The sequence below is a fragment of the Cebus imitator genome, unplaced genomic scaffold (genome assembly GCF_001604975.1).
Source record: "Cebus imitator isolate Cc_AM_T3 unplaced genomic scaffold, Cebus_imitator-1.0 Scaffold165, whole genome shotgun sequence".
NCBI lineage: Eukaryota > Metazoa > Chordata > Mammalia > Primates > Cebidae > Cebus > Cebus imitator.
This window is the reverse complement of record NW_016107480.1, coordinates 1,503,715-1,524,319: the sequence shown is the minus strand read 5'-3', so window position 1 is coordinate 1,524,319 and position 20,605 is coordinate 1,503,715. Positions and strand designations below refer to the sequence as shown.

Below are 20,605 nucleotides of genomic sequence, written 5' to 3'. Positions count from 1 at the left end.
GCTTTCCTATATGACCCACAAACTTCTCCTCCATGACTGCTTTAGCTCCCTGCACGTACTGCTTTCTTGCCTACCCTTCATAGCCAGTGTGCTGAAAGCACTTCCCTGTCCTCACTTGCTTGCCTTCCACGCACCCTCTCTAATTTAGCTTCCACCTTCACCAAAACGACTTTTATGTGCAATGATTGATTGCTGTCCATCCCATGGTTCTCTTCTTAGTAAACTGAACAGTATTAAAAACTGCCTTTTTCTGGAGCACTAACTTCCCGTGGTTTTCAGGATAGCCCATCCTTCTCCTTCTTCACGTCTGGTGGTATACTCAGTCTTGTCTGCCAGGAATCAGTTAATACTGGTTACCTAGAAATCCCTCCTCTTTTACTCCCTACTGTCTCCAAAGTTGCTTTCAGCCCCCTTTGTTGTCCTGCTATGAGAATGACATAGGCTAGTTACCGTATCTGTTCATCTAATAATTGTAAAGATAAAATGAGTTCATATATGGAAAGTGCTTAAAGTAATGCCAGGCAAATAGTAGTTGCCCCCTGAATTTACAGCTGTAGTTATAGTTTGTGGGTGAAACCTGAATGACATCTGTCCATACCTATGTATTCAGTGGCCTATAACCATCTCCATATTCAACTGTAAAGGCACTTCAAACTCAGTGTGTCCAAGACCTAATGGATGTCATTCTGGTGCTTCATCCCCAGAAAAATAAACGTGGTCTCTCCTTGTGTTTCCTGCTTTAATGAGTAGTCCAACCATTCTGCCATTTGCACAAGCCAGCAAACTAATTTGGCCCACTAAATTTCTACGAAAAGCTTCCATTTCTCAACATTTCCTCTGCCAGCGATACCATCATCTTTCAACTGAGTCTATAAAAAGAGATTGCCTTGTTTTCATTCTGCTGACTCATCAGCCCCTGTAAGTTCTCTCCCAACCCCCACTGCCAGAATGCTTATTTCAGAAGGCCACCTTGAATCCCCCTTTGCTTCAGGCCTTTCCATGGCTTCCCATTGACTCAGAATAATGACCAGAATTCTTCACATGATCTTCCAGGTCCAGCCTCTGAGGACTGTCCCCATCCCATCTCCATCTGTTCCCTCCACTCCAGCTGTGCCTGTCACTTTCAACTGCTACACACTACTCTCCCCAACCAGAGGATTTGTAGATGCAATGCTCCATGCTGGAAAGCTCTATCCACCTTTGTAAGTAATGTCTTATGCATCCATTATCTCAGCTCAGACCTCTCTTTTTCAGGGAAGACTTTCTTGATCTCCTGCTCTACTTCAGGTTACTATTTTATGCCACAAACTATATTATGCTCCTTTAGAGTAAGTACCTCATTTTTTAATTGTAATATTGTGTTGGGGATCCCCAAGATGATTCTCATGCTCAATGATTTGCTGGAAAGACTCACAGGATTCAAAAAAGCTGTTATACTCATGGTTAAAGTTTAATATATTGAAAGGATACAGAGAAAAAGGGAGCAAAGTGAAAAGGTGGATAGCGCGGAGTAGAGGAGACATCAAGCCCCAGCTTCCCATTGGCCTCTTCCCGTGGAACTGCATGGATTACACTTAATTTTCTCAGCAACAATGTGTGACAACAAAGGGTTGCCAACTAAGGAAACTCACTCGAGTCATGTGTCCAGGGTTTTTATTGGAGGTCAGTCATATAGGCATGCAGCACCTTAGCTACTAGTCTTCAGGGCTCAGAGATTAAATTGATACAGCATGATCCAAAGCCTCAGGCATACCAAAACGTGTTTGCCATAAATCACATTGTTGGCATAAACTCCTACCTCAACAAATGGCTCAGAAGTAATCTTCCCAGGAGCCAGGCCAAGACCAGTCTTGAAACTCTGGGAATGTGCAGGGTTTGAGCAGCCCAGGTCTGCTGACTTAAACTCTTTTCTGCACAAGTGTCAATAGTGCCATTATTTAATTAATGTCTCTCTTCCCACAGACTACATGAGAGCAAAGTCTGTAACTATGTAGTCTTTAGCATAGCTGCTGTTAATTGGAGGTACTCCGTGAACTCTTGTTGAATGAATGAATAAAATCTACTTCTGATTGTCTTTATCTCCTTCTAGCCTATACTGTCTTCTATGCCTTTCTGCCCTACAGCTTTCAAGCACTTCTTTGAGTCTTGTCATGCATTTTTACCTAAAGTTACTTTGTGTTGAGTAATAAGTAGTTAAGTACTTAAAATATTTATTTTATTACTCTGACTCCCAATTATATGCCTATACCTCCTGGCATTGTTCTGTCTACATATTAAACTTTAAACTGGCAAATGTTTTTCACAGTTATACTTGAAATACATGTATAACTGTGAAAAACATTTACAGGGTCAGATTATGTGATATTAGTATATCAGTGTATCAAATAATCTGACCTATAAATGTTGTTTTTCACAATTTATATATATAAAGACTTCCTTGACCACCTACTTACTTCAGGTAATTATGTTATACCACAAACTATATTATGCTCCTTTAGAGTAAGTACATATATAAATCTGATATACTGATTTATATATATATAAAATTAGATATATATAAACATATATAAATTTATATATATTTGTATTATATAAATGATATATATAGAAATTTATATATATAAATTATATATACAATTTATAAATGTAAATTATATATTTACACATATATACATATTATATATTTATTATAAATATAAATTATATATTTATAAATCATTTATATAATTCATATATAATATATATAATATATATTTTTTCATATAATGTAATATATATATTTTTTCATATATAATATATATTATATATTATATATAATATATATAATATATTATATATAATATATATTTTATATATTTTATATATAATATATAATATACATTTTATATATTATATATAATATATATTTTATATATTATATATAATATATATTTTATATATTATATATAATATATATTTTATATATTATAATATATATTAAAATATATAAATATACATATAAATAATATATATGTAATATATAAATATTTATAATATAAATATGTATAAATATATAAATATATGTTATATATAATATATAATACATTATAATATATATAATTATATTATATTTATATTTATTATATATAATAATTACATTATAATTTATATATTACATATGTATTATTTATATATAATACATATGTATTTATATATTACATATATATTATTTATACATGTATATATATAAATATATATGTAATATATATATACTTTATATATATAATATATATGATATATGATATATATTAAATTGTATATAATATATATATTATATATTATATATTATATATTATATATAATATACATTTATTATATATTACATATATATTATATTATATATAATATATAATAGACATTTATTATATATTACATATATATTATTTATATATATTCATTATATATTATATATAAATATATATTATATATTTATATATAATTTATAATTTATACTATATAATTATAATACATAAAAATATAGTAATATATAAATATATAATACATAATTTATATTTATAAATATATTTACATATAATATATAATACATTATATAGTTTATATATTACATATAATTAATATATATCATATACATATTTATATATGTATATAATGTACATATTATATAGTCATATATAAATTATAATATATAATTATTGTAATATATATATAAATATATATATTTAAAAATACACATAAATAATTTATGTACATAAATTTCTATATGTAAATCAGTATATCAGATTATTTAATATCTTGTTATAAGCACCAAGGCTATTTCTGAATGAATGAGGTATTGATCCAGCATCAGCCTTAAGAGTTCTAGTAAGCACAAGATCCCCAGGCAAGATGGCCAAATAGGAACAGCTCCCAGTGAGATTGACGCAGAAGGTGGGTGATTTCCACATTTCTAACTGAGGTACCTGGTTCGTTTCATTGGAATTGGTTAGACAGTAGGTGCAGCCCAAGGAAGGGAAGCCAAAGCAGGGTGGGGCGTTGTTTCACCCAGCAAGTTGCACAAGGGACTGGGGAACTCCCTCTTGTAGCCAAGGAAGGCTTACCAAGCAAATAGAAAGTAAAAAAAAAGCAGAGGTCACAATCCTACTCTCTGATAAATAGACTTTAAACCAACAAAGAGAGAAAGAAGGGCATTGCATCATGGTAAAGGGATCAATGCAACAAGAACGAACTCTCCTAAATACAAGTGCACCCAATACAGGAGCACCTAGATAGAGTCCCACGCAGTAAGAGGGGGACACTTTAACACTCCTCTGTCAATATTAGATCAATGAGACAAAATTAACAAGAATATCAAAGATTTTAACTCAGATCTAGACCAAGCAGTCCTAATAGACATCTACAGAACATTCCATCCCAAATACACAGAATATACATTATTCTCAGCAGCACATTGCACTTGTTCTAAAATTGACCACATAATTGGAAGTAAAACATGCCTCAGCAAATGCAGAACAATGGAAATCGTAACAACAGTCTCTCAGACCACAATGCAGTCAAGTAGAACTGAGGATTAAGAAACTCACTCAAACCACACAATTATATGGAAACTGAACAACCTGCTCCTGAATGACTACTGGATAAATAATGAAATGAAGGCATAAATAAAGATGTTCTTTGAAACCAATGAGAACGAAGACACAATGTAGCAAAATTCCTGGGTCACATTTAAAGCAGTGTCTAGAGGGAAATTTATAGTCCTAAATGCCCACGAGAGAAGTGAGGGAAGATCTAAAATCAACACCCTAACATCACAATTAAAAGAACTAGAGGCACAAGATCAAACAAATTCAAAAGCTAGCAGAAGACAAGACATAACTAAGATCAGAGCAGAACTGAAGGAGATAGATAGAGACACAAAAACCCTTCAAAAAATCCAGAAGCTGTTTTTTTTTTTTTTTTTTTTTTTTCTAAAAATCAACAAAATACATAGACCACTAGTAAGGCTAATAAAAAAGAAAAGAGATAAGAAACAAAGCAATAAAAAAATGATAAAGGGGATATCACCACCGATCACACACAAACACAAACTCCCATCATAAATTACTACAAACACCTCTGTGCAAATAAACCAGTAAATCTAGAAAAAATGGATAAATTCCTGGACACTTAAACACTCCCAAGACCAAGCCAGGAACAAATTGAATCCCTGAACAGACCAATAACAGGTTCTGAAATTGAGGCAGCAATTAATATCCTACCAACCAAAAAAAGTCCAGGACCAGACTGTTTCGCAACCAAATTCTACCAGGGGTACAAAGAGGAGCTGGTACCGTTTCTTCTAAAACTCTTCCAAACAATACAAAAAGATGGAATGCTCCCTAACTCATTTTATGAGACCAACATCGTGCTGATACCAAAACCAAGCACAGACACTACTAAAAAGTAAAATTTCGGATCAATATCCATGGTGAACATTGATGTGAAAATCCTCAATAAAATACTGGCAAATCAAATCCAACAGTACATTTAAAAGTGTATCCTTCATGTTCAAGTCAGCTTCATCTTGGGGATGCAAAGCTGGTTCAACATACACAAATCTCTGTAAATGTGATCCATCACGTAAACAGAACCAAAGACAAAAACCACAGGATTATCTCAATAGACGCAGAGAAGGCCTTCAACAAAATTCAACAGCCCTTTATGCTAAAAAGTCAATAAACTAGGTATTGATAGAATATTTCTCAAAATAATAAGAACTATTGATCACAAACCCACAGCCAATATCATAGTAAATGAACAAAAACTGGAAGCATTCCCTTTGAAAACTGGCACAAGACAAGAATGCCCTCTCTCACCACTTTTATTAAACATAGTATTGGAAATTCTAGCCAGGGCAATCAGACAAGAAATAAAGGGTATTCAATTAGGAAAAGTGGAAGTCAAATTGTCTCCATTTGCAGACGACATGATTGTATACTTCGAAGACCCCATCTTCTCAGCCCATAATCTCCTTAATGTGATAAGCAACTTCAGCAAAGTCTCAGGATAGAAAATCAATGTGCAAAAATCACAAGCATTCCTATACACCAATAACAGACAAACAGCCAAATCATCAGTGAACTCCTATTCACAATTGCTACAAAGAATAAAATACCTAGGAATACAGCTAACAAGGGATGTGAAGGACCTCCTCAAGGAGAACTATACGCCATTGCTCAAGCAAATTAGACAGGACACAAACATAGGAAAAACATTCCATGCTCATGGTTACGAAGATTCAATATTGTGAAAATGGCCATACTACCCAAAGTAATTTATAGATTCAATGCTATCTCCATTAAGCTACCATTGACTTTCTTCACAATATTGGAAAAAAACCACCTTAAATTTCATATGGAACCAAAAAAGAGCCCACATAGCCAAGACAATACTAAGCAAAAACAAAACAAAACAAAACAAAAAAGCTGGAGGCATCACACTACCTGACTTCAAACTATACTACAAGCCTTCAGTAACTAAAACAGCATGGTACTGGTACCAAAACAAATACAGAGGCCTCAGAAATGATGCCACACACCTATAACCATCTGATCTTTGACAAACCTGACAAAAACAAGCAATGGGGAAAGGATTCCCTATTTAATAAAGGGTGTTGGAAAAACTGGCTAGTGATATGCAGAAAGCTGAAACTGGGTTCCTTCCTTACACCTTATACAAAAATGAACTCAAAATGGATTAAGGATTTAAACATAAGACCTGAAACTGTAACAACCCTAGAAGAAAACCTAGGCAATACCATTCAAGACACAGGCATGGGCAAGGACTTGATGACTGAAACACCAAAAGCAATGACAGCAAAAGCCAAAACACACACAAATGGTATCTAATAAAACTAAAGAGCTTCTGCACAGCACAAGAAACTATCATCAGAGTGAACAAGCAGCCTACAGAATGGGAGAAAATTTTTGCAGTCTACCCATCTGACAAAGGGCTAATATCCAGAAGCTACAAAGAACTTAAACAAATATACAGGAAAATAACAACCCCATCAAAAAGTGGGTAAAGAATATGAACAGACACTTATCAAAAGGAGACATTTATGCAGCCAACAAACATATGATAAAAAAGCTTATCATCACCAGTCATTAGAGAAATGTAAATCAAAACCACATTGAGATACCATCTCACGCCAGTTAGAATGGCGATCATTAAACAGTCAGGAGACCACAGATGCTGGAGAGGATGTGGAGAAATAGGGATGCTTTTACACTATTGGTAGGAGTGTAAATTACTTCAACCATTGTGGAAGACAATGTGGTGAATCCTCAAGGATCTAGAACTAGAAATACCATTTGAACCAGCAATCCTATTACTGTGTATATAAGCAAAGAATTATAAATTGTTCTATTATACAAACACATGCACACGTATGTTTATTGCAGCACTGTTCACAAGAGCAAAGATGTGGAATGAACGCAAATGCCCATCAAAGATAGACTGGATAATAAAAATGTGGCACATATACACTATGGAATACTATGCAGCCATAAGAAAGGATGAGTTCATGTCCTTTACAGGGACATGGATGAAGCTGGAATCCATCATTCTCAGCTAACTAACAGAAGAACAGAAAACCAAACACTGTATGTTCTCACTCATAAGTGAGAGTTGAACAATGAGAACACACGGACACAGAGAGGGGAACATCACACACGGGGGACTGTTGGCCGGTGGGGGTTTAGCGGAGGGATAGCAGGGGTGGGAGGATAGGGCAGGGACAGCATTAGGAGAAATACCTAATGTAGATGACAGGGTGATGGATGCAGTCCGCCACCATGGTACATGTATACCTACGTAATAAGCCTGCATGTTCTGCACATGTAGCCCAGAACTTAAAGTACAATTTAAAAAAAGAATTCTAGTAAACAAATTATGCTTACCTTTGAAGCTATTGATTATAAATATTGAATTTTATCCTGGATGTATCAGAAATATTAGGAAGAAGGTTTCCTGAAATGACGAGATATATCCCCATTGTCTCTGTGAGATGGAAGAGCAAGTGTGTCCTGACAATCCATAGTTTCTTAACCTTCAAAGTCCACATGACACCAGAGTGCTTCACTACATCCAGAATTTCTGTTTGGCCAAGGTAGAGAGGTGTCAGGCCCATTTTGGCAATATATTTGGATGAATCTCCATAAAAAATTTGTTGTGTTAGTATTGGATTATAACCCAAGGTATAAAAGAAATACCCATGAGCCCATACTGATAAGAAACATGATCAAATAAATGGGAGAGTGGGATAATTTTCCCATGCAGCAGAATGCAAAACAATTTATGTCGATATTCTGCTCACAAGTGGGTAGAACAGAACTTCCCACTCCTTAAGTTTGGGATGCATATAGTGACTTTCTTCCAAAGAGTACAGTACAGAAAAGTGGGTGATGAGAAGAGTAACTTTACAGTGGAGAAACGTGACAAACAGCCGGGTGATGAAGGCTCACACTAATAGTATAAGGCAAGCTGAGGGTATGTATTTTAAGATCATTTCGTGAGAATGGTACTTTACCTCTGTGGTCTTCCTTCCCAAAATCCGTAACCTCAGTCAAACCCTAAGAAAAACATCAGCCAGACTCAAATTTAGGGCATTCTACGAAAATAACTGACGAGTTCTCCCTCCAACTGTCAGGGTCATCAAAAACAAGGAAGTCTGAGAAACTCACAGCCAAGACATGCCTAAAATGACAAATAAATAATGTGGTAGCCTGCATGGAACCCTGGAACATAGGAAAAGAATGTTAGCTCAAAACGAAGCAAATCCAATGAAGTATGGGCTTTAGTTAATAATACTGTATATTGATTATTCATTAATTGTGACAAATAGGAGTTGTTAGTAATAGGGAAAAATGGGACTTCTGTATATCTTTGAAATTTTTCTGTATATCTGAACTATGCTAACATTTTAGTACTTCTAAAGGATTTTATTACATAATTGTATGTTAGTTTAATCCCCACACTAATGAAATTTATCAGTTGTATTTGTGTTTGATTAGACATGATCTCAAGTTGATTGGAATTACTCAGATTTCTTCATGCAGCTGTTGCAGTTGTCATAAGGTTGATTTTTCTACAATCCACACAGAAATCATTACATTATTGTTCAATTTTTGAAAAATAATCCTGTCATTATAAAATTGAGATTCTTTAAGAAAGTAGAAAGGTTGTAAGATGTTATGAGTCATAGAGTATTTCCAGTTTTGAAGTAATCAGACAAAAATCATTAAATTAACTCAGTAAATTGGCATACAATTTTGAAAAAAAGTACTTTTGAGAGGACCAGTCCAGACAATGTGTCTGTAACATAGGCTTTACAAACTTAGTTTGATTAATTTTTGTTTTTCCGAGGATTTGATTCTTTTCTGTAATTACCGTTCTGTTTTTTTCTGACAGGCTATCAAATATTGGCTGCCTTAAACTCCCTGTGAATTGAGTTATTCTCAGTAATACTCTGTATTATGAAGGCATTATTTGAGTGGCTGTCCAGTGTGATCTGGTTATTTGGAGTTTTACATAAAACAGGTGGTTCTTTCCATCTCATTGACATTTCTTATTATCCAGAATTCACCATCCTTTTCTATGGCTCATCATAAACAGGCCATCACACACAGGGCTCTATCCTATAGTGTGCCCCAGTTTATTTGGCTTTTCATTTACATTCTAATCTTTTGTCTTAGATACTCCACATTCCCTTGTTTTTGGACTTTATCTAAAGTCCAAAACTTGCTATATGATCATATGTTTATTACACTGGGAATAATTCCCGAAAGGCTTTGTAACAGCAAGTCATATTTGTTTGGCTCTGTGAGATGGCTCAGACACCTCTGATTCCAGTCAGAGGGGCCATTTACTTTGAGTGGACATGAGGCCAATGCTCAGAACCAAAGAGGAAGCAGCCTGTGACGTGTGATCCTGCAATCTCAGTGCTGCTCAATGGGGCCATTTCTGCTGACCCAGATACCGGGAGTTGACGCTGTTTGTCCAAACCTCTGTACTGATTTTCCTTGACTTCGATGTGATGCTTTGCTCTCGAGCTGTTGTACTCTGACTGTAATTCCACGAGCACAGGCTTTGGCATCATGAAGAACAATGTCTGAATTCTGCCTCCATTGTTTGTTACCTTTTTGATCTTGAGGATGTTACTTAATCTCTGTGGGTTTCAGTTTCCTCATCTGTCAAAAGAGAATAATAGCACAGTGGCAGAGCTGTTACAACAATTAGATAAAATATCTCCAAAACTCCTTTAGAAAGCCCGATTCTGTGTCATGGACACTAACTGTGAGGCCTGAGCAGATTCAAGAGAAGGATCTGCCTTTGATTTGGTTCTGGGTGCTGGGGGTCACGTGGGAGAAGAGAAACAGAAAGAAGAGATACAAGGCAGGTAATGGACTCTGGGCAAGGATTTTGGAGCCTCACACCTGAGTATGCAGCCTGGCTCTCCCATGTGTTGGCTCTGTGGCCTTGTCGTTATTGAACTTCTCTGATGCTACAGTTTTCTCAGCTATAAAGTGGAGACTGAAATAGTGCCTAACTCAGTAACATGGAGTGCTCAGAGCAGTGTCTAGCATGCAGTAAGTATTAATTGTCCAGTATTATTAGACGCATTCTTTTCCTAAGGAAAGAATACGTATACAAATAAAAGACGTATTATTTTACATTTACTACACCAGATAATCCACTTACTCATCAATGTGTCTTTTTCCAGCCTCAGTAAGAGTATGAAAATTATTTTGGCCTTTTTAATATACTGATATAAACAAAAGTTTCTCCTTTCAAAGAAGTCATATGAAGAGGTGCTACTTTTATGTCTATATATCAACATATTTGAATAATTATTTTTAAATTTTCCTTAGATGCTGGAAAAAGATATTCTTTTCAGTATCCTCAGTAATTACAAATCTTTGTCTTTGAATACAGAGTATCAAGAATTAAGCCAACTCTATTAAATTATCTATGTTGATAATCTGTCTTCTATATGTATAATTTTGCATACTTGTACAGTTATATACATTTTATAACTTTATGATGTTAATAAAACTACACATATCCATTTATACATAAACCGTATGTGTGTCTGTGTTTTGGAAAAGGGATGATCAGGAACCAGTGTTTCATGTAAGCTGAGTTATTTTCATGAGGATAAAGTCAATGATTAAGTCACACCTCCTATAAAAAAAATCACATGTGATTTATTGCATGTTTCAGAAGTTTTAAAATAAAGCCCAATTAGGTTTTTGTCCTTAAGGGACAAATTCTACATAAAGCATGGATTGAGTCAAATGGAGTAAAAAATAAACATCTTTTCTTTCCAGTGTGCTGTCCTTTTCTTCCCTTCCATATATCTATATCCTATAGACACCGTAATACTATAGCACTGATCTTGGGGGACCTGCAGAAAAGGCCATCAGATGCAGGGGTGGGGGTGCTGTACTTCAATAAGATGCTCAGTATAACCTTGGGCATAAGCCTGCCTCCTCTGTTGCTTTAGGAAGCCTCACTGCCTTAGCAGCTAATGATATATCTGTGTGCACTTGGCATCCTGAACATGCCCACTTTAATTATTTTAAGGTTTCCTCTAAAAGTCTACCTTCCTACTTGAATGGAGATGTGGTCATTTGTGCTAATTGCATTTTAGAGTCTCTATTATATTGGTTACAGTAAGCTAATGTTTACAACTTGTGTTCATATCAAATGCCATTGGGCACTTAATTATGCAACAATTTGCTATTTAGGTATATTTTGCAAACATCAGAAAGCATCAGTCCATCTCCACATCATTCTCTATGTCTGGACTATGTGTTCATCATACAGTTGTGGCTTTCTTTTTTCAGGCTCATTGAAGTGCTGCATGCCCAGTGCTATTCAAGCCCAGGGTCCTGGCTTGAGGGCCCTCTGCCTGATGCCCAAAAAAGGGATGTAAGACTGAGATAATATTATTGCACTAGGGTCTCTGCCACGAGGCTTTTAAGAACGAGAGAAACTAAGATACAGTATGACTTGTGGATCTCAAGGATCATAAACTGCTTGGATCACTTAACCTGTTAGAAGCAGAAGATCTTCAAAAGCCAAAAAATATGCCTTCTTTCTGACATACGGGCACAGAGCCTGGACACTGAGAGACCTCCTCTGTTTTATAGAGAATGGTACTGAGGTCAGAATGGTGAAGAAACATGCACAAAGAAAGGCTGGACCAAAACTGGGCCCAGATTTTGAGAAAAGGAAACCCACAATTCCTATTTTTATTTTAGTTCTTTTGATCTAAGAGAAAAACTGCATACTCTAATAATATACTCAGTAAAAAGACCAACAGTTGTACTCGGTGAAGGTTACGAGGATTGCATGTGTCTTAGAATGGGATCATGCAGTTAATTTTACTCTAAGGCAAGATTTTAAGATGAGCTGGTGTTCTCTTGTTATGACCATAGGCCATTGTTCCCTCCCCCCGGCTCCGAGTGTGAATAGTATTCCCATTGTAGGAACTACTGATAGACATCAAGGCACTCTGTTGTCATGGCTCTAGTTAAAAAATGTGAAAGAAACTACATCTTTTCAACCTAAAGGTGCTCTCTGTATAGTTAATTAAAGACATTTTAAGAAGACATTTGGATTATAGGAAAGTGATGATATCACGTTATGACATTTATTCCTTACACCAAGAATCTCAGTAATTGGTTCACCTATTCAAAACTGTTATTTTATCAGAGGCTAAAGATTCCAGGACCCCCAGTCAGACTTATCTAATTTCCCTAATTGGCATAAAAGAAAAGAACTCTGGATATAAGAACTTTTTGATTTGTGAACATGCCACTCACTCACTTGTTTTAAAACAGAATTTAATATAAAACTTATCTAATGTTAATGAAAGTCTATAGGAGACTTTTTAGCCAGGGCTTAACCACTGGCTAATATACAGTTTATTCCATTGTATTAAAAAATCTAAAAATTTAATGAAGATTCCACAGAAATATAAACTATTAGAAGGCAGTGTAGCTCACGGTGCATATTGTAGAGATTCTCACTTTACAACGAAGGAAACTAGAGCCTGGAAAAAGACAAAATGACCTTTCTATAATTATATAAAAGATAAACAGATAGTCTACAGCAACACAGATACCAGATCCCACAGCTTTTGACTTTTAGTCCAGTATTTTTCCCAGTAGGCCAGGCTATTTTTTGTAATGAGAGTTATTTTATTCTATGCAGTGCTGTTGTGATAGATGAGAAACAGAAGGTGTACTCATCGCTTTCTAAGAACTTCGCTCTCAAAAGTCTTGTATCTTACAAGGGATAGATACGTGTATTTACACGTATACCTATGACTCCTTTAAGAATAGCTTACTACTACTTCTTTCCTTCAAATTTTTTTTTTTTTTTTTTGAGTGTTTTTTTTCCTTTTTTTTTTTTTTTTTTTTTTTTTTTTTGGTGTCAGGGTCTCAGTCTGTCACCTAGGCTGGAGTGCAGTGGCACAATCATGGCTCACTACAGCCTCTGCCTCCCAGGCTCAAGTGATCCTCTCGTCTCAGCTTCCTGAGAGGCCAGGACCACAGGCATGCACCACCATGCCTGGCTAATTTTTGTGCTTTTCATAGAGATGGAGTTTCCCCATGTTGCCCAGGCTGGTCTCAAACTCCTGAGCTCAGGTCATCTCCCCCTCAGCCTCACAAAGTGATGGGCTTACAGGTGTGAGCCACTGTGCCTGGCTTAAAAATGTTTAAAATATACCTAAAATCTGGACATATATGGTAACCCAAGCCAGTAACACAACAAAACCAGTCAAATAAATGCACAATGGCATTGTCTGAAGATGGCAGAAATGTGATTTAAAATATCTTACCAGTAAGTGCAGAGTAGCTAGGAAAGAAAAAGAATAAAGAAATGTGATTTAGGTCAAAGTGTATGAACAAAGGCACAGGTGAGCCTAGTAAGAGTCGGCAGCATGAGGTACCCACTAGGAAAGGAAATCCAGGTTAGGCTGCACTAACTGAAACAGGATCAATTCGAATGAAGGAAGTAATAGGCCTGTTTTGCTTTGTGTAGCCACATCATGGGACCCTGTGTTATGCTCTGTGTGATACATCATTGAAAGCACTACTCATCAACTGGAATTTATTCCTAGGCTCTGAAACTGAATGTTAAATAGACTAGAAGTCACAGAGTAATGTCTAAAGAAGTTGCAGATATTTTGTGTAGAGAAAGAAATTCTGGATGGGGGATGATAGATGGGGAGGGATCATCACGTGGAAACCACGCTAGATATGAGCTCCCTAGATTTTAGTAACTGAGGGACCATCATGTGGAAATCACACTAGATTTGAGCTCCCAAACTTTGAAATCAAGGGTTAATAAACAGAAGCTCCAGTGAGGCTCCCACTATCATGGGGTAGGACCTTTTGGCCCAGGATTTTTTGGTTTTTGCTTTGTTTTGTTTAGAGATGAAGGCTTGCTCTGTCACCCAGGCTGGAGTACTGTAGCATGATCTCAGCTCACTGCAACCTCCACCTCCCGGGTTCAAGGGATTCTCATGCCTCAGCCTCCCGAGTAGCTGGAATTACAGGTGTGTGCCAACACGCCCAGCTAATTTTTATGTTTTTAGTAGAGATGAGGTTTTACCATGTTGGCCAGGCTGGTCGCGGACTCCTGACCTCAGTTCATCGGCCCACCTCGACCTCCCAAAGTGCTGGGATTTTAGGCGTGAGCCACTGCACCCGGCCTTGGCCCAGGGTTTTAAATACTCAGGCTGTTGCATTCAGAAGATGGAATGGCTTATCTCTCTCCCAGGGCCCTGCGTTTATAGTCACCAGTGGTGTTCCCCTCGAGCCTGGATGATTACATGAAGGAGGTTTTAAAGGGCAGCATTCACAATTTAGATTTGTGGTCAGACCAGATGACCTTTTTAAGGTGCTTTCCAGCACCTGGGGTTTTATGATTCTATTTCCATTGTGCATCTACGCTGGGTATGTGTCACACTGTTTGAAGCAAACACTGAGAATGAACAGGAGCACAGTGTGGAATGTTGATGGCGCTCACATCTATTTTGTGTTTCAATTTCTGGAAGCGGTCTTTGTCTTTGAGGCAGTTTGGTCCCTGACCTTCTGTAACATTTGGAGCACGGCCACACTGTCTTTGTTTACTGTAAAGAGCATGGAAAAACCGACTTCCTGACAGTGCTCTGCAAAGCCTAAGGTCAAACCACTCACAGGTGAACAAACACAGTTCTTCCACCTTAAACTTGCCATTTGGTCTCTGTAAAATGGACAAGGGTAATAACGTTGCGTAGCAGAGAGAGGGGAAATCAGTCCTCCGCCAGCAGCCAGCAATTAGTCACTATGCCAGTCTACTTTGGGAAGGGCTCGTCTTAATTCAGCATCCATTTTGAAGATGTTAGAAACCATGACATGCAGTTTAAGTCCTATAGCAACTCTGCTAAGAGACCCTGGCTTTATTGACACTGTCAGCACATCATTAATATTTCGCAGGATTGCACACATAAAGCATAGCATTCTTACATTCTTACTCACTTAAAGGACTGAAGAGTCACATTCATAGAATATTCACATCATGCAAGCTATTTCTGCTATGGTAAGATCTACAAGGGGCTTCGGTGGGTTGGCTCCCTATCAAAAGAGCATACCCTTTTTATTTTTATTTTTTTTTAACTAAACTCTGCTCTTTTTTTTTTTTTTTTTTTTGAGATGGTGTCTTGCCTTGTCACCCAGGCTAGATTGCAGTGACATGATCATGGCTCACTGCAGCTTCCACCTCCTAGGCTCAAGTGGTCCTCCCACCTCAGCCTCCTGAGTAGCTAGGACTACAGGTGCACACCAAATTTTTGTACCTTTTTCTGGTAGAGACAGGGTTTTGCCATGTTGCCTAGGCTGGTCTCGAACTCCTGGGCCCAAGCAATACACCTGCCTTGGCCTTTCCCAGTGCTGGAGTGAGCCACTGCCTCTATCCCGCCTCCCTGCTATTTTTTACAATCATCAAATGCAATAGCTTCCCTCTGTAAAAGGAAGGGAAGTGTCTTCCTGGATAAGTGTATTGTAAGCTCTGTAAGGGTCCTGGACAGTGCCTACCACACTACCTTAGCTTAGCAGGTCCACATAATGCATTTGTGTGAACATCATCGAATCAAAGACCCTGCTCATACAGTTACTCAGTATCACTTATTTGTGAGATCCAAGTTTTCTTCTATTTAAAGGATTAAAATTGATCTAAAGTGATCTAAATGACAACACTTCCAACATAAATTTACATTTTTCTTTTTTCTTGGAATAAATTCAGCTTTGGCTGTATTTCGCTATTTTTTTCTTGTTCTCTCTCTTCTTTTTTTTTTGGTCTCTAGTATAAGCAGGCTCTTGAAATGCCCTAGTTATCTAACATTGCTCTTGAACTCCACTTACAGATGATATACTAGCCTTTTACTAAAATATATCTGGGTATTAAAAGCTCAATTCTTTACTGCTGATGAGAAAGATTATTAACACTTCTTTTCCCCAGCTATAATATGAAGCAGTAACACCCCTTTTTACTTCCACAGCCAGAGGCAGTATGTCACATTAACCTTCATTAACTGCCCAAGAAATGAGGTACGTTCATTACTGTAGTATTCTGGTTAGCTAAGATTGTGTGCGACGGCTGATAAATGTCTGTGGTTTCTCCCTTGGCTATTTAAAAAAATTAAAGAATGGTGAAGTATGTTAGTCCGCTTACCTTATCGCCCTGATAAGCGCAAACATTCTGAGTAGGGATCCAGGTCTAGAGAGGATGAGCCTGCAGTTGCTGGGCGGGACAGAGCGGAGCAAACAGCCTGACCAAGATCAGCCTTTAGACAAGCATTCGAGGCGTGTGGTGGGGGAAAGCAGGCAGCATCTGAAATCCAGGCCAAAGGTGGAAAGAGAAAATAAATTGTTTCTTTGTAAGTAATGGCATGACAGAAGCCAAGCCGCATAAGCCACTCAGATGTCCTGTGAATTCCTAAATTCACTGTAGAGATTTTTGTTATGTGTGGCATCATCACTTCTGGTGTTCCCATTTCTACCTCCATCCCCTTCATTTATTCATTATTTTAAAACCATATGTCAAGCACTTTGCTAGCTACTGGGGAAAAAAATGAATGACGCAACTCCTAAGCTCAAGGAGCTGCATTCTTTCTTCATCTGCACTATAAAAAATGTTCATTGCAGCACTGTGTAATTACAGTAGCAAAGACCTGGAACCAACGCAAATACCCATCGATGACGGACTGCACAAAGGAAGTGTGGCACATATACACCATGGAATACTATGCAGCCATAAACAACAATGAGTTCGTGTCCTTTGTAGGGACATGGATGAATCTGGAAACCATCATTCTCAGCAAACTGACACAAGAACAGAAAACCAAACACCACATGTTCTCACTCATAGGCAGGTGTTGAACAATGAGAACACATGGACACAGGGAGAGGAACATCACAAACTGGGGTCTGTTGCGGGGGACTAGGGGAAGGACAGTGGGGGTTGGGGAGGGATAACATGGGGAGAAATGCCACATATAGGTGACGGGGGATGGAGGCAGCAAACCACCTTGCCATGTATGTACCTATGCAACAATCCTGCATGTTCTGCACATGTACTCCAGAAGCTAAAGTACAATAACAAAAAATGTAGAGTAAGCTTTACCATCACCTTCTGTTTTCCAAGAATACCACAATAATGTCATTTCTTTGTAACACCACCAGCATCCATCTCAATTTTCTTTCACCACTACCAAGGTTTGGGTGCCATTCCCTCTTAGCCAGGCCATTGCAGAAGCCTCATGATTAGTCTCCTTATATCCAATCCCTTTCTCCCCCCTCAGTCTTAGATTTGGCTACCGGACTTATTATCCTTCAATTTGGTTGTTGATCCCATTGTTTATGAAGACGGTAATGTCTTAGCTTTATATTGTGGCTCTCCTCAACCTAATCCCACTTCTACAGAACTAATACCCTACTTGAACTACAGTGATTCCTTCATCCACCTTCAGGCATATGTATGTATGTTCACATATCTGGTCTTCTTCCCACAATTTCTTTCATTTCCAAAGCAGGACAGCATGTTGGTTAAGACCATGTGCTTGAGGGCCAGGTGTGTTTTGCCACCGACTTGCTGTGCAGTTTGGACAACTTAACCTATCTTTTGTGCTTCTGTCTATATATCACTGAAAATAACTTGTTAAAAATATTTCCTCCTAAATTTAAGTAGGTTAATTTCTCTAAAATGCTTACAATAGATGCTGACACATACTAAGTGCCGATTCTTAGCAACTGCCATTGCTACTGCTGTTAATACCTAAACCCCGCCTTACTCCCGGGCCAAAGTATTTATAGCTCACTGCAAATCCCAAGGAACTCTGGCAGCCTCCTCAGAGATTTAGGTAGAAGTATTTGTTTCCTTTTTAGGCCTTCTATGGCACCACTTACCTGACCCAAATTTAGCAAGTGGATTGAGACCTACTAAATATTTTCATGGGAAATAAAACCTGAAGAAATGACTAGCAATCGAAGATAATAAACAGTAATGATAGAAAAAGGTTCCACAGGCTCTATAGAGTATATGCTCTCTGAGGGCAGGGACAGTGCTTCATGTGTCTTTGCTTCTTGTACAATGCTTTATGCCTTCTTATAAAATTAAGCCCCTATTTTTTTTTCTCTGATTCAATGGAGGATATGATTAGAAGATCGTTAATAGACCAATCTGTTTACATAGACAATGTATAATCAGATAAGAGAGTGTCTTGACTGGTAGTGTATGAATGTGAAAAATGAGGAGCCACCTTGCTTTTGGACAAAGGGTTGTCTAGCCCATCTGCACAGTAGTTCTGGACATCATGAATGTGTTGGATTGGTAGGATTCATTTGGTGGCAGACTGCCAAATGGAATGAAACAAAAAGAGGGTGACCAGAGAGGAGATCATTGGGTGGGAGGGCATGAGGACCTGGGCTTGAACTCTAGGAATGGATGGAGAGGAAATCTTAAATCCAAGAGCAGATGGTAAAGAACAACTATCTAGGATTTGGGAGATCACAGAGGATGCTGAAGAGGCAAGGGTAGAGAAGGTAACTGCTGGATATCTTCCTTGGTTAACTTTGGAGAATTCAAATTGGGAAAAGGTTTTCTTGAAGGACCAAAGATGTGTGCATTTACTAGATCTTGAGCTCCAAGATGGCAGAGACCATGCCTGTCTTGCTCATCACTAGAACCCCAGTATCTAGGACCATCCTTAACACACTCTTACAGTGAGAGGCTAAAAGAGCATCTGAAATTAACTGGTGGCCACTTAGCTTGATATCTACACAGTTCAATAAGATATATTGTAGACAATTATCTCCCACCTGTTTAACGATTCTCCAGTTCTCGTTAGCTGGCATAATCAATTTTGCTAAAAAGCCATACCTCTCACATCTTGGCAACAATTTCCCAAATAGGCAACTTACCTAATTCCAGGAGGAGTGACACAATCTACAGACCCTGAGGCCATCTCACTCATATCTGCCTTAATGTAACTGGTAAAACATACTTGACAGTGCAGCACCTCCACAGAAAGGTGCTCCAGAAAGCAATTGTTTGCTCTCACCCTGCTGAGAAGTAGCAATCTCCATGTGGCTTAAGGGCTCTAGCTGCAGCCATGAACAGTGTTAGAAAAATATCACCACCATTTGCCAGCATGAGATGCCAAACTGCAAATAAGAGACATGTCCATTCAATGAAGCAGAAACGTTTCACTTGTTTTTAAGATTACTTGCTAGAACATCATTGCTATGTCTGCCTTTAAATAAGAAACTGCATTAAAAAAATAAAATCTCCTCTCTTCTCCCTACAAAGGGACAAGGTTTTCCCACTTGGGTGAACATTGCCTGTGCTGCTTGCCGAAGAAAGGGAGCAGTCTTGGCAAGCATCTTATTAGTCTAAAAATAAATTATTCAGAATGCAGGTTCAGATACAGATCGCAGGGAGAGATAATAGAATTGGTTTTCCAAGCCTGATCATGCTATGAAGACGTGGTGTGTGCTTTTCAGGAATCCACTTAAGTGGAATCAGCTTTGACTAATACAAACTAGAAATAATATTGCTGCCATCCAGCTTGTGTCTGTGGTACCGCATCCTCAGAATGTCTTCAAGTATCCACGGCCTCTTTAGTGTCTGTAAGTGTGCAAATGGAAAAGTATGTATGTATTCCCAGGCAAGCTTCAGTGGCATGCTTCCCATTGTTCTTTTAAGGAAATGTGTTCCTGGCCGCCGGAGCGGGGCATGTGGCACTTGAGCTTTGTGTCCCTCCTGCTCCCCCTGCCTGGGCGAAGTAGTTGACCACATCAGCAGCCGACTGCAGTTTGTCATGTGGTTTCTCATGTGATGCTGGGTCTGCAGCACTTGGGAGCTGGAGCCTTTGTGACTGGCACTCATGGACAGACAGTGGTGTTCAGGGACAGAACCGATTTTGGAGGGGGTGGGGAAGCCAACAAGCCAAGAAACGTCAGAAATAAAAGTCGCATGAAGTACCCTGATCTGTGTATTCTTTTTTTTTTTTTTT

At 37.8% G+C, this 20,605-nt stretch overlaps 1 protein-coding gene and 1 long non-coding RNA gene across 3 annotated transcripts in view; one reads left to right on the top strand and one right to left on the bottom strand.

Annotated features, from left to right (window-relative positions):
• Positions 1 to 8,188: 8,188 nt before the first annotated feature.
• Positions 8,189 to 16,833, bottom strand: LOC119473525. The gene is made up of 3 exons (XR_005202744.1): positions 16,765 to 16,833; positions 12,093 to 12,180; positions 8,189 to 10,226 (listed from the first exon to the last, which is right to left on the bottom strand). It is a non-coding gene; the product is annotated as an uncharacterized LOC119473525 (long non-coding RNA).
• Positions 16,834 to 19,877: 3,044 nt separating this feature from the next.
• The window catches only part of LOC119473524, a 5,825-nt gene continuing 5,097 nt past the window's right edge, over positions 19,878 to 20,605 (top strand). The window contains exon 1 of one of the 2 annotated variants that reach the window (XR_005202743.1): positions 19,878 to 20,219. Coding sequence is in view for 1 of the 2 variants with exons in the window: in XM_037744110.1 (XP_037600038.1) it covers positions 20,428 to 20,570 (143 nt within the window). In the remaining variant the exon portion in view is untranslated. Of the gene's footprint in view, positions 20,220 to 20,303; positions 20,571 to 20,605 lie in introns of those variants that run through there. The other variant, XM_037744110.1, reaches the window with a different exon arrangement.